Raw genomic sequence first — 21403 nt, 5'->3', positions numbered from 1 at the left:
CTTATTATAAAATTCAGTCTCTTTGAAGGGAAAGTAGGGTTTCTACACAACTGCTCAAGATATGGAATTTCTGTAATATATGAAATTTTAACATATTAAAAAGTAATTCTGATTAAAATTGCAAATATAAAGTGATGGAACTCCTGTAAAGTGAACATTTTCAAAAATCACCACAGAGTTAATGCCCATGAACAAACACCTTCTCAGTATCTTATAGAGAGGTTTTAAGGAAGTAGTAGCTGGAGTTGCTGAAGATGTAGAACTCACTGTCCTAGAAGAGTATCTTTCAATCAAATACTTACTTGTGCATGATGCAACTGAAAAACTCACCATGTTGGTTATTTCTAGCTTCTGAAAAGTTCTAAAGTTAAAAAACTCCACGTCTCATTATTATGTGACAGCATTTAACAAGATGTATAAAAACTGGTATCTTTTAAAAGATAAGAAAGGCTATAACTAATTACAATATTTCCACATTTTCTAGGTACAAGATCAATGATATTTCTTTGAAAAGAAAAACAAACTCCAAAGCTCAAAAATGGCACATTTCCAAAAGGGTTTGAATTTCATGAAAATAAAATGTCAGAGATTCATTTGGTTAGTAAATACATTGCCAACAATGTATATGTATTACACATGTAATATATAAATGTATTGCTAACAAGTAATACATTTTTGTACAATGTATCTGTAAGCAAAGGCTATATCAATGTCATCATGGAGCTCCGCAGATGACTCAGCTTTCTAGAATTACCTTTCTGAGATTTGGTAGACTCTTAGTTGGCCTCAACACAGAAACAAAAAGAAAATCCTTGGGAATGTGCCTTATCACAAACCATCACAGGCACTGCTGGAGTGACAAGAAAGACTACTGCCAACTTCCCCTTCTAGCTGGAGTGTATGAGGCTCATCAGACAGAAAAAAAAGCTTGTATGTGAGCCCATAAGGACTTGATATGAACTGTCTGGGAGAAGGGAATCGCTGGTGTAAGATACCAGCTCATAACATTACATGTGGCCCTTGTGAATTTTCCACATTTACGGGAAGTATAGCTTCAGTGCAGAGGATGCTTGGACACCTGAAATCATTATTGCTGACTTAAAGGGGAAGGCTTATAAAGGGTATTTTGGATAAAAACATTTGCAAGTCCTGTTAAAGCCAGGAAAAGAAAAATCTGAGACTAATAAAACTTCTTCCTTTACAGAGGAGTCCTCCCCTATGATGAACTATAGAGTAACATATCTATTTCCTGGTAAAACCTTCTCATAAAGATCTCTAAGCTATAGATAAGTGGATATAAACTATGCTATCTCCAAGGCTATATAAGTTGTAATAAATCCTGTACAGCCCAAAAATATAGATGTCCTAATCCCATTTGTTCCTTTTTACTTTCATATGCTCTAAATTCAGTACTAAGCACAGGTCACTCAGACTTGCATCAGCTCATAAAATCCATCCTGAGGTTTGTTATTTATACATTCATTTACTCAAATAAGTAGTAATGTATTCAAAGTATCATGCAACTTTGGTGTTGAGCAAGCTTAATTAAGATTTGAATACCCAATTAATTTAACATTTATTTGGAGGAGGCTGTTATAATTTACCTGCAATAGTACAGTATGGTAAATTCAAAACTTTCAGCTACTGCTAATCAAGTTTTATTGATATACTAATAATTAATAAAACCAGAGGAAAAAAAAGAAACAAAACAGTAAGAACAGCCACAACAAATTCTCCATAAAGGTAGTGTCAGAGGTTCCAGCAATAGGAAGATCAATCTCAGCACTTCTCACTGCTTAAAAGTAACATCAGCCTCTGCCATCAGACAATGGTAACTGAGCCTAGTGCCGCCCTCTGGAATTTCTGCTTAAACATTCTCTCCAAGGGCTTTACAAAATTAAAATGTTTATCTCATCACCACTAGCTGATGGACACAGAAAACTAACAAAATCTGCTGAAATATCAATTCACTGATCACAGACTGTTGATGCACATCAACAAAATATCTGCCCAGTAGAGAACCACATCCACACAGACTAACACAGAGAGGGCAATGCTTACTCCTGTTGTTTTTCCCAAACATGTATCCTTGCAGCCCCAGAAACACAGGATCCACACAATAATTAAAACTTGCCATTTCATATGCTTTAGCCACTCCTACCTAACCTCTCACAAACACCAGTAGATCCAATCCAGGTATCTCAGACTATATCCATTCCTTTCCAAGGATGCAGAGAAAGCAAGTGAGGAGACAGAAACTCAACAGATCATCTGGGGGAAAGAAATCCTGCAGCAACTTAAGAGAACACTTCTGCCAGGTAAGTGGTTTTGGAAAAATAGGGATAAGGAGGTCAAAGCAGCCCTTTTGTCAGATATATGAACTCACTGTTCTTCCCTACTCCTGTTTTGGTGTGTTTGTTTTTTTTTTTTTTTTTTGGTTGTTTTTTTTTTTTTTTTTTTTTTTTTTTTTTTTTTTTTTTTTTTTTTGTCTTGTTTTATTTGGGTTTATTTTAGTTTTTTTAACTATGTAGTGTTACACTGGCTTTTAGGTAGATGGAAAGCATTGATGATGTTGCCAATCTTTTAATTTTCTTCCCCTTGGCCCCTCGGGCCTCAGCTCCTCTTAAAATTTGAGCACAGGAGAATTTTCCAAAAATTGCTTCTAACTTCCTTTTCATGTGATTTTAAGTCACAAACACAAAAAAGTCAAAGATTGTTAACAGAATGCAAGCAATCTCTAATTGAAGAGACTCTAATGTCTCTTCAACCATGTGCTGTAAAGCAGATCTGGATGTTTTCTTTAAATCTCAAGGCATTAACACTGCTTCATAACCATTTTGCCAGTTTCATTAATTGCACTTCTATTCCAATCATTTCATAAGCGGACTCTACTTATAATCTGGCTATTTATCCTAATGTTTGATGTTTCTGAGTCACATAAATACATTATGTTTGAATGCAGAGAAGTACTTTGCATGACAAATTTGAGATTTCTGCCGGAAACATTTGACTGAAACTTATTTTTGCTACCCATAGGGAATAAGCCTCTGCATTATTTGATTGTTATTCACATTTTGGTAATCGCATTACGAACCTCTACAAAGAAATGAAATGGCAATGTGCCTTTTTTTTTTTTCCTCTAAGAGCAAACGTCTCTCTCCCCCTTCCAGATGCACAGACCTTGAAAGGCATTAGAAAATTAAAAAGCCAACAGAAATAAAATAATGTATCTATGTTTGAATATTCATTAAAATACGACATTGCTTAGTCACTGCTTGCCATTTGGATGATGCATGGTGCTTAGGCAAGCTTAATGCAACAGATGGGAATTCACTCTTGTTTTTACAGGGGTGGTGGAGACTTTAGTGGACAGATTCCTGATGATGCTCAGCTGTACTAATTCCATTAATATTTTTAGGCCATAAATCACTTTACATCATTTGGTGATCTGACTATGTTGTAAATAATACTTCAGAGAAACAGTAATAGATCTAATTTCTGGGCTTTATTCCGATCCATCCTGATATTTCTCTTTCTCTCTATCAGCTGCTCTCCCTACAATGCTTTATACTAAAGACTACATGCCTGTGTTGTCTAATGGAGTAATTTGTCCTTGATGTTCGCCCTTTGTTACTGTGGTATTACATATGCTCCTCTCTCCCAGAAACTTCTAGCAGCTCCCACACTGGCAAAAATTTACCACACTTTATCTCATTCTGACACCACAAGTATAAGAAAGGATGACATAAAAACATCTTTGGGCTACTAAAACCCATGAGCCAAATTTATTTCTTGTTTCACCTCACAAATCCCAGCAATCTGTTAATTGTGTCCCCCACTGGTTTTGCATTTTATGAGCATCAAATCACAGCAAGTTTTTTTCCCTTTGGAATTCAATGAAAAAGAAACCAACAAAAAAAAATAGAACAAAAACCCCTCCACTCTTACTTTTTTTAACATCAGTTTTCTATTTGGAATGTCTGATGTACTTCCTGCCCCTAACCATTTGGCAGCACTTCAGAATCTCCTTTGCTCTGTTATACTGTCCTGAAACTCCTACTGCCTGTGCTTCCACCAACTAAGTAGCTGGAAACCTCATCCTCTGTATTTGGAAAAAATGGGAATATAAGTTGTGGTGGAATGGAGACCCAGCAGAACACACAGCCTCTAGCCCCAAGAACAGCTGCTCTGGTGAACCAATTGTGCTGGATGCAGCCATTGGCCTGATCCTGTTATCCCCTGATTAGCTGACAAGAGATGCTCCTCCCCAGGTCTCTCCAACCACAACTCAGGAAGCCAGCCACATACCTTTCTCAACAATACCTTCTGCTAAACATACAGCATGACTTGAGATCTTTCATGTTGGACAGTGAAATAATTTGGAGGCCTGTCAAAGCCAGTGCTTTGAAAGTTGCCAGTTGTATTTTAGCTTGCTGCAATGTAGAAGATAAAACACAGTTGTAAATCACACACAATATAGACACACAAAATTACCTATATAGAACTGCTGTTTTATGGGAGCAAAAAATCTCAGAACGTAATGAAAAAGTTATGGTTTCTTCTCAAAATTTCATGATGTTGGGTCAAATTGTGCACCCCTTAATGGGGTTGCTCAAGTTACAGTGAGGCTGGTTCAACCTTTTGCATTGTCAGTATGTGATGGGTGCACAGAGCTATCTAGTTTGCTTAGCTGATACTTCTTGAAAAGGGTAAGAATTCCTTCCAGACTTGTTACCAATATAATGTCTACTAGTCATGTAGTGTGTATTAATGCCAAAGACAGATAAGTGACTTAGTAATTTAATGAAAGTGATTGATAGAAATATGTCAACCCACTTAACTGGGTAATCATTATCTTCGCATTATGTTTCTCACAATTAATCTTCCACAATCCAAACATTCACATGCATTACCCACATCAAGAGACAGATATTCTGGAGTTTGAACTTCATCGTTTTCTTTAATAATTGGATGTACCCAGCAGTTTGACTGCCCAGATCAACAGTGCCTTTTGGCTAGCTCAAGGCCCCCTTATCGATCTTTTGCACACATGGTAAATTATTCAGACAACAGCAGCTGGCAGACCCCAAATCCTTTTAATGTTATTGTTCTTATTGAATCAAGTGGCATTGGAACAATTGGATTGTCCTCACAGTTTCTTTCCCTGTTTCCACCCCCTGCTTCTTGAACACTGGTCCAATTCTGCTGGGGACTTTTTTCTAAGAATAGTAAATGCCCTGTGGAACAGCAGGAACAGGAGGCATTATGGGAATGCTTCAAATACAACAAATGCTGTAAAACCAAAGATATGTGGGAAAACACAGAGATTTGTGTTCTGCTAAACAGGGGTTTAAGTCCAGACAAGCTTCCTTTTTTTTTTCTTGATAAGCAGAGGCATGTCACCAAAGGATGCCAGTGATTATTTTAGTCTCTGTTTATATGAGCACTCGTTTGTGCTGCTGCTCATTGCTGAGCATCCTGTGTGGTGGTGAGGCAATCAGGACTGCATTACACAATTTAGATTGTAATAAACATCTGATTTATAGGGTGGCACTTAAGTATCTTCCATATTACTCTGCAAGACAGTACATCGAGCTTCCCTTCTCCACCCATACCATGTTAACATAAAATTACCAGAGGCTTTATGTCTCTACTGCCTTTGGACCTTACTCATGTTTTTTAGCTTCTACTGACATATACTTCAAGCCTCTGCTTAGAAGCTTCTTTCAGCCTACATGGCACTCTGGCTACAGAAAAGCAGGCAGAAATGGCAAACTCTGGCACCCACATCCCTAACAAGGATTTTGAGTTCAATCATTCTGCTGGAGGGTTTCGTGATTTTTATTTGTGGAGATAGAGGTGGATGAAACTTCAGTTAGTAGGTTGGGCTGCCATCTGCCTGAGCTCAGAAGTAGGTACACTGACTGCTCAGTCTCTAGGCATCAACTCTGGCCAAGATTTGGGCAGGGGGGTATCTGGAAACAGACATCTCTAGTTCACTTAGTCAGTAGTGATGATAGTGAATTAGCAGATCATGCAAACCAGAGCTTAAGTAAAATCTGAGTTTCATGTCTCTCTAGAAGACCTTATTTATCTGAAAAAAAAAAGTAAATATTCTCACACCAGACAATAAAAACAGTGGAGAAAAGAAAAAGATTACAACAAAAAAAAGTCTAATGACACTTGTTCCAATTGAAAATGAGTTGAAAAAACAGTTTGAGACATCTCTATTAACAGACATGATACCATTTCCAAAACTCTACAAAAATGACAACAACAAAACTTTCACTAATATCAAGAGGGGAAAAAGGGAAAAATAAATGTAAAAAATTAAAAACAGGCACCTAGAAGCACCCTGAAAAGGCACTGGCCTGTTGCTTTCAGTTGCCCACATAACAATTTTTGATATACTTTAGAAAGCAAATTGCTCATGCTTGGGTCCCAGTTCTCTACTAACTAGACGCTGAATTTCACAGCTTAACATATAGCCACAAGAAGGAAAATAAATAATTTTTTTAATTATGTGAACTATATTGAAAAAAAACCCTTTCAAGGCAGACTTCAACCACCCTCCCAAAACAGGCTCAAACACAAATGTGTGAGCATCCAACCCACCCTGCTGTCTACTCATTCACCTAGAATCAATTTACTCCAATTTTTCTTTATACAGTATAGAAGGAAGATCATACCACTGCAGTGTTGCCAAAATTTATGAAAACTTATTTTCATAAATAAAACCAGCTCAATAATTGTGATCCCTAGCCTCGCTCTCTAATTTCTGGGATGAAGTTCTTTTAAAGTGTGAACTAGCCATGCCCAAGGACTGAAACTAGTTTAATTGTTATGGGTCTGTACTCTGAAGATGTCTGTGAAACCCACCCATAAATGACAGCTTTTCAAGTAATGTCCAATCTTCACCAAAGATTTAGGGGTAGGTGGCATCAACTACCATGTCTCCACTAACATCCATAAACTGTGGCAGTTTATATCAAAGAATCATAGAACCATTAAGGTGGGACAAGGTCTCCAAGATCGAGTCCAACCATTAACCCATGACTTCCAAATCCACCACCAAACCATATCCCTAAGCAACACACCTAAGCCTTTTTTGAACACTTCCAGGGACAGCGATTCCAAAACTTTTCTATGAAAACTGTTCAAATGCTTGAGCATCATAATTGAAATACTGAGTTGCGCTGCTGGACACTCAAAAGCAAATAGCCTTTTGTTCCTTAAAGGTTTTGCCAGTGTAGTTATGGTAGCAAAGTCCTCCTAACATAAAGATGGTTCACACTAGCACCTGCGACAACACTCAACATAGTTTGCTTGTGGAAACAACTAAGGAAAGAAGAAAGGAGGGACAAACATTCAAAAATATTTTCCCAGCTATTACAGAATTGCAACAATTGCAATTAAAGCAGCTTACAAATTGAGATACATTGCCCAGTAAAGTCTTCCTTTCATGGAATTTAGGATGTGGATGAAAATGGGGGAATAGTAGGTGTGATATGGATGAGCAGATGTATGGATCTCAAATCTGGAATTAGCAAGATACACACAGAGTCCTGAAAGCATAACCGACCTGAAATGGCATTACAAATGCATATAAACAGAGTAATATAAAATGAATGTTTGTAGGAATGTAGCACATAAATGTCCAAATTAGGTTCAGTAGGATGAGTAGGTTCAGAGAATAAGGACCTTTTACTTGAATGAAGCCAATCTGAAAAAAATCACTTATCTGAGCGCCTTACATAAGACTTTTAAATATATTTTACCAGTAGTGATTGTGAGAAAATGTACCCACTCCAACTGGATGGAGGAGATGCTACTTAGTGTCTTGAATCCACAGGTTACCCAAAAATGCAAAGGCTAATTTTGAAATACTGAAGACCTTTTGCTGGGGCCATGTAATCAATGATCTGTGTCTTTTCAGTTCTGCTGTTGCACATCTGCAAGGCTATGCCCACGCCAAGGTATGTGAGCTTCTCCTGGGGGTAGCAAGGCTGAACTGAAGAAGAGGCAAAGCTGCCAGGTATATTCCCAGGGGTTCCTCCAGGGCCTAAGCCCAAGAGGGACTTACTGGTAGCTCTGTTTGTGTGAGTCTCGTTCCACCCTGACAGCCTCTAAGTGTTTAAACCCCAACTAGAGCAGGTAGTGCACAAGAGCTGAACCCATATCTCGAATGGCTCTATTGAGAGCCATTAACAACTGGGTAAAGGTGACAGCTGAGGTAGATCTTTATTGAAAAAACAAACTGCAACTGTAGAGCAAGCATTAGAATGAAATCAGTCCCTGCAGGCAAAACAGCTCTTCCAATTATATCCTGTGGTTTCCTTCTTTCCATTTTATATTGACTGAATCAAAATCAATGGAGACTGATGACAATTATTACATGATTTGCAATTAGTCCTGCTCATCTATAATGGATCATAAACTCCTTTTCTCTGATATGCACATTTCTGCTAAAAGTAGTTTGGCAGCTCAACAGGAAGTAACATTAGCAAGAAAATAGGAAAATTTTATTTTGCCTTTATTGATTTTGTATCTGTTGCTATACTACTTAACGCTTCTTCCCAAATAATAAATTTAATGCTGCAGCACATCTAAAAGCTTCAAAGCAGTCATTTCCATATTAGCAAGTATCTCCTTCAGAGATTTAAGAAATGGCATTGTCGGACCTGAGGAGGAGAATGCCAGTTAACAATTTGCCAGTAGATGTCTCTGCTAAATACACTGAAGGGAAAATACTCAGTTAGAAACTTCAGTGAAATGGAAGTGGAAGTTTTCCTCAGCTGAAGAGCAGGGTAGAACCAACTAGGTCACTAGTCCTTTCTGAAGACTACTTTTACATAGTCACAATAAAAATGGCATTTACTTAAAACTCAGTGACTCCCAACTTAGTTAAATATTGAATTCGTCTCCTGATATTATCTCACTGACTAAGGAGACTCAGGAAAGGCTATGCTTATACATTCTTGACAGAAATGATGAGTGTAGAGTCTTCAGGAAAAATGTTTTTATCATTTAAATCCTAACTTTTGTGAAAACAAGCAGTCCATCCTCCTTTCAACAGAGAACTCCTTTATTTATTTTTTTTTTGCCTCAAACTAAAAAGCCATTATATGCAAAAATAAATTTTAGTTTTAGGCTGAAATAGTGCAATGCATCGTAGAATAATTATGCCTCTGATGGAGAACATTCAGAGGTTCTTATATTTTCTTTACATCTATATGTTATTTGGCAATGGTCTTACTTGCAAAAGCACAGCATCTAAGCAAAGAAACTAATATTAGTTTCTCATAATTGGCACTTGCCGTTAACATACAGCATGATTTTCTGATTAATAATGAAAAAAAAATCTCAAAAGGCACAGATCAGCTGGAAAAGCATCTGCTTAAAATACACACACATAATTAGGAGAGGACGTCAAACAGACTTGATTACATATTTCATGGGTATGTGTCAAAGAGTGTAAAGCATTTGACTTAACCCCAGGGTGACTTCAAGAGGATTTACTCTGTCTAGTGCTTGTGATTAGTACCATATAAGCTGGATCTGCTGAACAAGTGGAGTTTTACACGATATGCAAATTTCATTTCGCTTTAATTTAGCCCCTTTGGATTTAGCATAAAATTTCTGTGTTGCATGAAGGGCTGAAACAGTTGGATCCAGTTAGCTAGGAAATTAAAAATGTACTAAATGAACTAAGGTAATCCTTGCCACGGTAGCCAGCACACACTAGAGTGGGACCCTGAGATCTCTGAGGGATGGCTGAAGTGAGTGAGCATCCTTAATACCAGCCAGATTATTTCCCCAAATGCCAAAACACTGATCCTTCTCTAATACCAATATGTTTTAGTTTTTCATAAAACTGAATTATTTCACCACCATGTCAAGGTTCATTTTCCAGGTGCATGTTAATAAGAAAATTGTTCACCTTATCAGTAAAGGAAATTAGTATCCACTAGGTAACATTGTATTTCCTTGTTAGTATATCAAGATGTGTCAAAAAATAATTAGCAATACATACCCTGTTTAAATTGTAATGGAATTAATTTATTTGTAATTTTATTGGCCATTTCCCTTCCAGATTTTAGTTGGAACTATACAGAGACAATTCTTAAATATTTCATACGCATGTTTTAAGAATACAGCTGAACTAGATTTCTCCCCTCATTCCAAAAGGGTATTCTAAGAATAACAAGGTTCCTCACCTAATCAATCACTTGAGGCATTAAAAAGTCATTGGAAGATCTGCACCCAAGCCTAAAAGCTGTCACTTCAGATCTCCTTTGAAAAAGATGGTTTCATAGGACTTTGTCTCTTAGCAGTGATAATGACAACTTTGTAATGAAAATGAGAAGTCCTTCAGGTCCTAACCAGATCTGACACAGAAAATGATCTTGGGAAAAAGTTATTACAGACAGAAAGTGCTTCTCCAAGATATCCTTTGGCCAAATGTAGGCAATGCTGCATCATTGTAGGAATGAGTAGATCTCAGTTTCATTACACTTCACTGGTGTTAATATTCCTATGGCCTTTATTGAAGACTTGGTCTTACAGTCATTGTCTCTCAATGGGGAGATACAACATTTATTTCCTGGAAGTGATGGATTTCACCATGCTACCTTAGGCAGAACTGGGAACAGATTCTGTATCCACAGTATAAAATGTAGCCCCCATTCATTAATCCAAACTTTCTTTCCAAACACATTGTATGTGCTTGGCTGCACTTCCAGGCAGTTGCAGAAGACTGCCTCACCTCCTTCATCACTTTGTAATAATACTGCCTCTGTAATTGTTTTAATTTCATCCGTAGTCATTATTAAATGTGTGCTCAGTTGAGCATGTTCTTCCTAACAAATTAACCACAGTCCCAACAATGGCTTCTTTTGATGCAAAAGAACCAACTGAGTTTTCTTTCCTCATAATCTGCTTTAACTAGTCATTTGAAAATGAAAACCACCACAGACTTCTGAAATCAGCTGTACACACACATTCTTTATATAAGACATCTTTTTCTTTACCATAACAGACAGATTTTCACCCTGGAGACAGAATTTTTTTTGCCTCTGCAGGATAGTTTGCTGTCAGACTGTCTTTCCCCCTCAGAGAAAGCAACATCTACCTGAATAAACCTGGATTTGAAGCATGAAATATATGTTGGAAATCAGAAATCACTCCTAGAGTAATGGACAGATAAAGGTTCACAAATAGAAAATCTCACTTCATGCTCCTCAGGGTTCTTCCAGAACATTTCCTGTTATGCTTTACTGGTTTATTTCAGCTACAGGAAATGTAGACTCTGCCCTGCTCAAAAGAAGCTATATCTAAGGGAAGAAAAAAAAACCCAAACCAAAAACAAACCACTATTTCCATCTTAACTAATCTGACAGTTCAGTTTTCTAGTCCCAAAAGAATCATTAGCAGGAAAGTTATATAAATTTAAAGAAATGCCCTATACCACACTAAGCTAATCATCTAAGCTTCTTTAATAGACAAAGAGAGCTGCTATTGCTGGCTGTAACTCCTCTCATTCTAAATTTCAAAAAAAATTCAGAGGGATCAGGCTGGTGAAGTTCCACTCGTCTGTTCCACTTATTTCAGTGGGAATCAAAATAGTTCCTCAGACATCAGTGTTGACAGCAAGATAAGGTAAATGCCATCCAGAGGTTAAATGCAGATCTGAAAATGTATTTGGTTACCTAACACCCTGTTTCCCTTAAGATTAGTATTTATGTGATTTAACAAATGTCAAGTAAATTGTGTGGCTGAGGAAAGGAACTCAAGTATCCCAATTCCTCGCCTAGCTCCCAGGCCAAAGTATTTTCCATGGCCCTGTTGACTTCAATGGAAGCACTCAGCAGAGTCCACACAGATGAGGTCCTTACAGATAACACAGTGTTGCAAACCGGGAACAGAACAAGTGCAGGTAATTCCCCTGTAGAGGTTCTGACTCATCAGTAGGTCATGGTTTATTTTTGCAGCAACCATCTGATGTAAGGCAGGAAAACCACCTTTCTTATATAATCTCACATGTAGAAAGATGGATATGCACACTTGCAAAATATTGAGACTGTACAGTTGGTGTTCACATTAGTGAACCCCCAGATCCATGAAAATTATGAATGAAAGCAGCACTAAGGATGAAAGCAGTAAAATACACAAGCATCACACCCATGGCTAAAGATCAGGTGATGTGACCAGACATGAGCAGGATGACACCACAAACTCAACACAAAAGCAATCCCAGTAATCCCTGACAATCTTACTTAGAAGAATTTTTTTTTCTAGCCCCTAAATGAGATGATTTATATAACCTTAAGTGTTTAAACACAACACACATGAGAATCTGTGCAGTACTATTAAATGCAGGCTGCCATACATCCCATCACCAACTGCAACCAGTCCTTGATGGAGCAGGGCAAAACTCAACAGAAGTTCCAAAGACCAAGTTAAAAAACTAAGTTACCATCACTATTTAACATCCTGCACTACCTTTTTCTTTGGCTGTTTCTGGGTACAATTGTCTTTATGAAAGCCAAAATAACCTTTACTCTCCAACAACCAATCAAGCATTGGGTGAATTTAAAAATAACTTTCAGTTCATCAACCTCAGGAGACTTAGTCTGCATTTTAAAATTTCTTCCCATACATATTTTCTTCTGAAGTGAATTAATGTTTCCTGAACAGACACTATGATCAAAGTAAACCTTGTAACAATAAGGCACTAATGATGTGCCTTAGTTCCATTTTTAAAGCAGTTGAAAATTTACTAACAAAAATACATACCATAAACCATAAGTTTAAAAATCATATAGATGTAAGACTTCTGGGAATGATTTAAATACCATATGCACGTCCTTACGCAGTTCTGGCAGGAAATACACCTTGTTCTAAATGGAAGTTCAGACGGGTCAAGGATGCATTCAGATGATACCAGAGTCGGAAACTGATCTGTATGTGTCACAACACTGACCAACACCGGAACTCTGAGTTACCTTCTGTTAGTGATTTCCCTCCCTATCTTCAATAATTACACAAGAATAATCCAGCTACAGCACATCCCCAAAGAACTTCAGCAGTGCCTTTATTACACATTAGGGCACGATTAATAACAACAACATCTAATTTATTTTACTTGTTTCTATTCCAGGCTAATTCCAATGCAGAATGAGAATCATTGTTTGTGTTTAGGGAGTGCAAGGCAAATGCTCCAGTAGCTACAGCGAAGTGAGATTCAAAAGTGATTCACATTTGACAGTGCATTTTGCGACTGAAAACTCTGACAGTTGAAGTGGAAGAAATATGCATAAAGAGAGTTAAAACAAATCTGCAGTCCTTCTGGATTACGAAGTGCTTCTACACCATGCATTGGCTTTCTTTTATACACCTAAGTGCTAATAATCTCTGTTCAAAAGGAACACTGTGCCTTTGACAGAAATTAAATAACCTGCAAAACTCCATGTTGTCAATGATTACCAGGGCAGAAAAGGACAGTGAGAGGAAATGGCAACTGCAAATCCCTGAATCTCTTGTTGCATCAGTTGTACCAGGAACATTCAATGACTACACCAACTGAAGAGCAGGGGCCCCACAACCTTTGTCTCATAGCCAGCACAGAGGAGCCAAGAGACCTGATAGGGCTGAGCCATCCTTCACATCAGCTTTGAAAAGTCAACACACAGAAATGCATGTTATGATGGAAAAAATCCAAATATGCCTGTAGTTGTGCCGTGTTCTATTATCACCTTTGAGTGGCTTATTTCATTGCCCTTCTGTATGATTAAATTCTAATTAACAAAAACACATCACAGAAATTTTTCTACTTACATGCACAAAAATGTAATCACAAAAATTTTGGTATGAACATGTTAAAAGTTCCTACTTACCTGGAACAAAAGCTTAATTCATCTTTGGTCATGGATAATGGTCTAGGACCAACTTAACTTTGTGGAAAATTCTTGCATCATGTGGTGATTAAAATCCTCTACAGAATTCCATTTTTTCTTCCATTATGGATTTCTGCAATTTCTTATATCTGTAAAGAGGCAGTGCGGGCACTTCTACTTTTCAGTGTTGCACTCCAGAATCTAACTAGTACTATTAAATTCTTAGACTATACCAGCAGTGCTGAAGTTTTAAAATTCCAGTGTTTGTCAAAACCATTTTTTAATTTAATTTTTAAATTTTCTCCTCCATATAGGTTTCCTTCGTTTGCTCCTTCAGTCTATGTTTTCCCATATGTCTACATTTTAGCACTGTGGGGAAAATGTTTTTCAATTTTTAAAATATAAATATTCCTACATTTTTGATTTTCATTTTTTATGGAAGAATTACAAGTATGAAAATTTGAAGCCAATTCAGGTCTTTGACAACTGGAAGACCACAACATACTATTTTTTCATGCCTCTCTTCAACCATGTCATCCATTGCTATTCACTTCATTCAGATTCAGGCTGAGTGCTCCCCTCAGGCACTAGGAGATTTTTCAATTTTTCAGCTAAAATAGGTATCAATAACAGGTTAAGATGGATGAGAAATGCAACAGAGGAGGTGCTATCATCAACTCTCATGTTCATGGCAGGCAATGCTCCTACACATTAAACCAAAGCCCTCTTCAAAAGTAAACACATTTTTTTAAGATTGCACATTTTTGAGAAACATTCTGTACTACAAGAACATATACTAAAGGCTGGTTACTGATCCCTGGTCTCCATGTAGAGCAACATAAAGTAAAGCATCCTTACTTGTTGGGCTTGGTCAGACTATTGAAGTGGATGAAACTGCTATTGATTTCCACATGAGCAAGACCTGAAGCATCTAACAAAATACTCCTCACAGAAGCCTTCTACTGTGAGGAAGAAGAAACCAGATTCCTTCAGATAAATCATGACAATAAACCTCCACAGACACTAGCTGAAATTAAACTAACCTGAAAAGTACATAGCCAGTGTCTCTCTGGACTCGGGCATCTTTACATCATGATGCCCTTTATGACTTTATATAGGAAATCGAAGAGTGCACAGGAGAAGGGAGGTTCAGACACTACACGTTAAGTGATACACACACCTGATCAAGAAACCCATTTCAGGAACATCCTTTGTTAACCTGGCACATTCCCCATGTGGAAACATGCTGTGGTACAAGCCTGCTGCACAGCCCATGGTGCAAGCTTCCCTGGCCAGCTGTCATCTGTCCCTGACCCATGGCAGCAAACACAGAGAGATTGTGATTTGGGGTGCTGAGCCAGACAAGCAGCAGTCTATCCTGGAGTACACATGGCACATGAGTATCAGCCTTCACATACAGGTTCTGGCCTGAAGATCAGCTTGAAGTTTTATTTGGGACTTCAGTGTTAGCTCCACGTCAAGAGCTTCTAAGTTTGACTCAAACAGTGTGAGTCACTCAGCTAACTTCTAGTGTTACTTTCCTACTGCATCTTTGTGAGTGTGAGGGAGATGAGAAGTGCTCCATGTACTCAAGTCTTGCATATCCAGAACAGTCTAGAACCCTTTTTTTTCTTTTAAACCAGGCCAGAATAATCCAATACCGAGTATATGAATAAGCCAGATACACTGAAGTCTCATCTTCACAACAATGAACATAGATAGTAAAACTAGAAAGGAAAATTAAGCTAGAGCCATAATAAATATGATCAAACCTGTGCTCTGAGCATAAATCCAGAACGGAAGTGTTCAGTATTAGAGTTATATTAACTGACCTGTGAGTTTTTCCAGAACATCAAATCCATGTTTCAGAGCAATGATATCAAGAAAAGAGACTGTACCATCTTCAAACCTAAAGAACGGAATAAACGAGCACAGTAAATACAACATGCAGCTGTGGTACCGATTTTAAATTTATTTTAAGAGTTACTTTTTTTACATTCAGTGAATCTAACTTGTGGAGTGGGAATTCTTCCCTTAAGGATTCATCTCCCAGTCTTGCAGTGTCTTCTGAAGGAAAAATATGTTCCTCAAAGCAATAGAGGTTCACACAAACAGTTGCCTGCACACAGAAAAGTATAATTTTCTCCTTTGTAGAGTAACTATGTACTAATCTATGTTAAAGTAATGGTTAACAGTTATGTGTCATGAGCTAATGTCACAACGTCTTAAGCTACCTTCTGGGAATTTAGGAAGAGGTGAGAAGACAGGTGGAGAGTTGTGTCCATCCCCCCACCTCCCCGATGTAATTACACCTAACACAGTTGATTTAGAAGGCTCCAGTAATCTGGTGCAAAGAGGAATCAAAGAGATCACTAACAAATCTCCCTCTGCGTGCTTCTCCTGAAAATTAATTTTTAACTGACCAAGAATAGGGGGAGGGGTGCATCCCCTACCATCATCTTTTAAAGGAAACACCAAATAGAAGCAAAACTAGATTTTTCAAAACTGAAAACTGCAGCCATTCCCACAGTCCAAGAGGAGGAAGTGAAGCTCCAAGGTGAAAAAGTATTCAGGAACTGATGCACAAAATTATTCAAGGGACCAGTAGGGACACCAAGGAAGCATCAAAAAGCTTCATATAGGCTTTGTGTGCACCACAGTCCACAAGAAGTTTTAAAGAGAAATCATTCGTTTTGCTTCACCACGAAGAAGAATGCAGAATAATGGAACTGATGAAGTCAAAAGTGTAGAGAACTCAGTACTTTGCAAGGCTGAACCTGGGGTCACATCAGGTCTCTCAGGAAGGAGCTATGCCCATAACTGTAACAGTTAATGCTGGAAATGGACCCACCCCAAATTTCATCATTCAAGTTTAAAATTAAACTCCAACCATGAGGACGAGACCTCCAGAGGGTCCTGGTGGTCCTTGGATTTTTTCAGAAAGATCAGATGATATCTACATTAAAGAATTCGTGGACAAGGTGGAACATAAGACACATACTCTTGACCATAAAAAAGGGGATTATATTTTTTTTTCTGGATGCGTTATTTTTCATAATGCATGTTAAAAGCTTCTGGTGCCACAATTAAGTATGTCTTGTGAAAAGGCTCAAAGCTTAAAAATGTCAGATATCAAATGCTTTTTCTTCAATAAAATAAACATCAATAGAATAATATAATGGCTCCTACTTCTATCATAATTTTTCTTACTTCCTATTTTATTTTTCTATAGTCATCCAATATTTTCAACACTGCAAATGACATCATCAAGTGAACATATTAACCTTCCAAAAATCTTTGGTAAAGGTCCATATGAAAGAAAAATGCAAGAATATTGTGTACATATGATAATATGTTCAGCTGCAATGAAAGACGATAGAGGCAGCAAATAATTATAAACCAAGTGATAAGAGAAAAGTGGTGTTCTGCTACAAGGATGAATGGCCCAAAAGAGACCACTTATGTTCACATATTTTAACATAACATAGGCCAAATAATCCATCCTAGAAATTTCTGAATCTTTCTTACTAATTATTAGTAATTGATCTTGAACTTTAGAGAAGAAATCTTGCTGGTTGTCAGTGATTAAATGTAAAATGGACGTTCGTGATTTGAAAGAGACCGAACACCAGGAATATTTTCACAGAGACCTGTGGACCAGTATCTGAGGGATACTGCATTACTCTGTCGAAAAAGCCACAAAAAATGTGGGAAGATGAGGAAGAAAAAAAAGGCAGAGGCTAACAGTTGTTTTGGAATTGAATAGAGAAACCTTTTGCACTGGTTGCAGAAAAGGTCACAGTAGTTCCACATACCTGCCAATAAGAGGTTACAGAGAGGATCCGTGAAGGGGAACTGACCTGCTCTGCTCAGTTACTCACAGTGGCCAGCAAAGAAAACAAAACACTGGGAACAGGACCAGATTAGAGACACTGGCACTGAGCCCATCCAGGAGACTGCACGATCCCAAACAATTTTATCACTATCATAGCAATAAAATTGTAGAAAAGAACTTTAAAGGGCAACAAAGATGCCAGCCTAGATTGTCAAAGACATGAGTCCTACCCATAGTAAAAGGTGAGGCAACAATTGTATTTCTGTTTATTACGTATGATAATTAACTAAGCAGACAACTGCAGTACATCCAATGCTACACAATAGCAGAGATGCACGGACCATGCCAATCTTAAATATTTTTATGAAAATAGTTCAGAGCTTAGGAATCCTCTCACAAACAAACAAACAGACAAACAAAAAAAGGTAAGTAAACAGACCTGTGGGTTTTTGGTCAAACCTTATGCTCTTATGGTTAAGAACCTTTATGTTCTAAAACCAGAACAGCCCAATTGTTGTGGCAAGATATGCATCCTGCATTTAGTCTTTCTGTATAGCAAAAAGAAAAATTACCTCCTGGGAGCTCCATGGCAAGAACCAGAGGCCACAAAAGAAATTAAAATAATGCTAAAAATATCTACTCAAAGATATGGGCAAGTCTTCTTTCAATAATTTAGACATGGACTATTTCTTCTCTTGTATTTTGTTTGTTCATATGGCCTTCTCTATTCCTACATTAACAGCTTTCCAGTTCTGATTAACAATGCAAGAATATTTTGTTATTCCTATAAAATATATATTTACACTACTTCCAGTGCATTTGACCTTCACATGTATCCTTCAGATTTAGTGAACACCTCTGTGCAACTTCATGTCAAAATTTTGAGGAATAATGTATAAATTCTGATATTTAGCACATTAAGCCTTAAGTGCTATAGCAATACTGCCATGGCAAAACTTGATGCTAGAAAGGGCAGCTATTCCCTTCTTGGGACACAAAGAGCTCTCCCTCAGAATATTTAACAGTATTTGAGGAAACATGCTCCTTGAATTGCAAAACGTTGGTTTCAATGGTTATTTTTCTGTTTGGTGCAATTGATGCTTCAAATAAACTGTTTCCTCACTCAGTGGCAGTTGCAGTGTTAGAATAATCAGTTCAGGAAGAACATTTGAATGCTGGTCTAGAACTCACTTCCTGAAGTAATCAAGATTTTGCAGCTGATGATGTATAAAGGATACTTACAAAGGCTATTACTGCAGAATACCAACGCAAGAAACAAGAAGCTTACCTCTCTTATCTAGTTCTTATTATAATTGATCTCACTTAATCACATCTGGGATGAGCTCAGTTGCTTAGCTGATTGTGTTTGTGAAGTGCTAATAGCATTTCACATCCAATTGTTATCTGACAAACTGGCTAAGCAACTCATGGCACAACAAAGAACAGAGCAGCATGCCTAAAATCTATCCAGGAGTTATGAAGCTGATAAATTGCTCTCCCTTTCCAAGTCATACACAAATTCTGCTTTTAGAAGCAAAAATTTTTGAGTCACAAGAGAAAACCATTGCTTTACAGTGAGCAGCCCTGCCTTTAGGATCTTCCTAGGGATGGAGATGGGCTAGTCTTTATTCAATTGGTTGTTACCACACTTCTCTGTTGCACTTCTGCGTATAAATGCTATTTTATAAAGTTACCATCACACACTTCAGGGCAACTGAAACACAGAAGGGAACTAGGACACCTTGGGCAGTTTCAATTCACCCTGCCCTTAGCCAGGTCACCTTTACATAAAAATATGATAGCAAGAATTCTGGCCTGGACAGATGTGACTGGAAATAAAATGCTGAAGGGCTAAAAAAAATCCCTTCATGTTTGAAAATAGGACTTAGAGGAAATTTGGTGGAAGGCAAATATATTACCCTGGAGTTGGACAGCACTGACTCAAGTCAAGACTCCAGAAATTCCCTCAAGACCAATCAAGCAATGCTGAGGTGGTGAAATACATTCCATTATATAAAGCATTCTGCATATAAAAAGTATCCAAGGCATGACTTTTAGGTGTTTTGGATGGAAGCATCTGCTGCTGGATTGGGAACGCTGACTTATTTAGCAGGCGGATGAATGACTGAGTTGTTGGAGGTATGTTTTTTTTTGTTTGGTTGGTTTTTTTTGTTTTGGTTTGGTTTTTTTTTCAATTCATTTGTCCAGATAAAATAAATCCAGATACACAGCCATTCTACCTGTGCATAGAATCACAGATTCATGTAAAAGAGAACTTCAAGAATCATCTGGTCCAAGCTTTCTTGGCAAAAGCATGGTCTAGACAAGATGGCACAACATCTTGTACAGCTAAATATTAAAAGTGTGCAATGTTGGGGAATCCGCCACTTCTCTGAGGAGATTAGTCCAATGGCTGATTGTTTTCTTTGGGAATATCGAGTCAGAATCTCCTCAGGAGTTACTTGTACCCATCACCTCCCTTATTTCCAATGTGACTCCTTGAAAAACAGTTTCCATCTTCTTTGCAGTCACCTTTTAAATACTGGAATATGGTGACAAGGTTTCCCTTCTAAAATCTAAACGATTTGTCTTACTAGTCACCTTCAGCATGTTCAGCAGGATCTCAAACTCCACCCTATTGTGATCACTGCAGACAAAGCCATTGCTAACCAAGATATAAATGAAATAAGTTTTTCTTGGTTTGCATGCCTCTTTCTTGGCAAATCCAGTGCCTCTTTCTTGGCTGGCACAGCTAATATATGTGTAAGGAAGTGGTTCTCCACACATTTCCAAAACTTGATAGATGATATGCTGGTTATTGTTTGTTCTTCCAATAAATGTTTAGGTGGTTAAAGTCACCCATAAGAACAGAGTTCTGGGTGACTTGAAGCTTGCTTAGGTGACCCAAATACTGCTTTGTGGGCCTTACTGTCTTGGTTTGGAGGTCAGTAGCAGATGCTTCCTGTAAGATGGAGGTGACCTTGTGATCTTGAGCCAGAGGCTTTAGATAAGGTTTCCATAATCACTGTACTTGACTTCTGTCCATTCAGGGCTCTCCTTAACTTAGTGCGATGCCTCCTCTTCTTCCTTGCCTGTCTTTATGAAAGAGACTTTAACTATTTATTACAATCCTCCACTAACAGCAGTTGTCCCACCATGTTTAAGTTATTCCTACGATATAACTTTCTGACTAGGCACAGAGCTCCAGCTCCTCCTGTCTGTTTCCCAGGCTGCACTGGGAATGCACTGATATGTACACACTCGAGGTAGTTGGCGTTCTAGTTCTCACCTTGGGAGGCAGCTAAGGAACATTTCCACATGTGCAATTTCTATCCAGAACACAGGCCAGAGCACTGAAACTTTGATAAAAATCCCATCACAAGGTCAAAAATAATCCTGCTCATTTGAGAGCATTGCTGAGTCAATGCAAAGTGCAACAAGGGAGCGCAGGGAGAACATCACTGTCAGCCAGCTGCCACTCTCCCTTACACCAGGGTAATGACTCCATTTAGGTCAAAGGAACGGAAGTCATTCCTGAATTTCTAAAGCAGGTAAAAAAGAAAGCAACTCTATAGAGACCGCATAGTTCTTGAATAAACTGCTTGTCTGTTTCTTTTTTTTTTTTTTTAACACTCCTCAAGAGTAGAGGCTGCCCTTTGAAGTGAGATGTTAC

At 37.9% G+C, this 21403-nt stretch overlaps 1 protein-coding gene across 2 annotated transcripts in view; it reads right to left on the bottom strand.

The window, feature by feature from the left end:
- The window catches only part of MOCOS (molybdenum cofactor sulfurase), a 208038-nt gene that overhangs the window by 70561 nt on the left and 116074 nt on the right, over positions 1-21403 (bottom strand). For both annotated transcript variants that reach the window (XM_063398852.1, XM_063398842.1), the window contains exon 5: positions 15728-15804. In XM_063398852.1, coding sequence (XP_063254922.1) covers positions 15728-15804 — 77 coding nt within the window. The remainder of the gene's footprint in view (positions 1-15727; positions 15805-21403) is intronic.

This window comes from Prinia subflava, chromosome 1 (genome assembly GCF_021018805.1).
Source record: "Prinia subflava isolate CZ2003 ecotype Zambia chromosome 1, Cam_Psub_1.2, whole genome shotgun sequence".
In the NCBI taxonomy this organism is placed as follows: domain Eukaryota; kingdom Metazoa; phylum Chordata; class Aves; order Passeriformes; family Cisticolidae; genus Prinia; species Prinia subflava.
The sequence above is the reverse complement of the archived record's forward strand: the minus strand, read 5'-3'. Positions and strand labels throughout refer to the sequence as shown.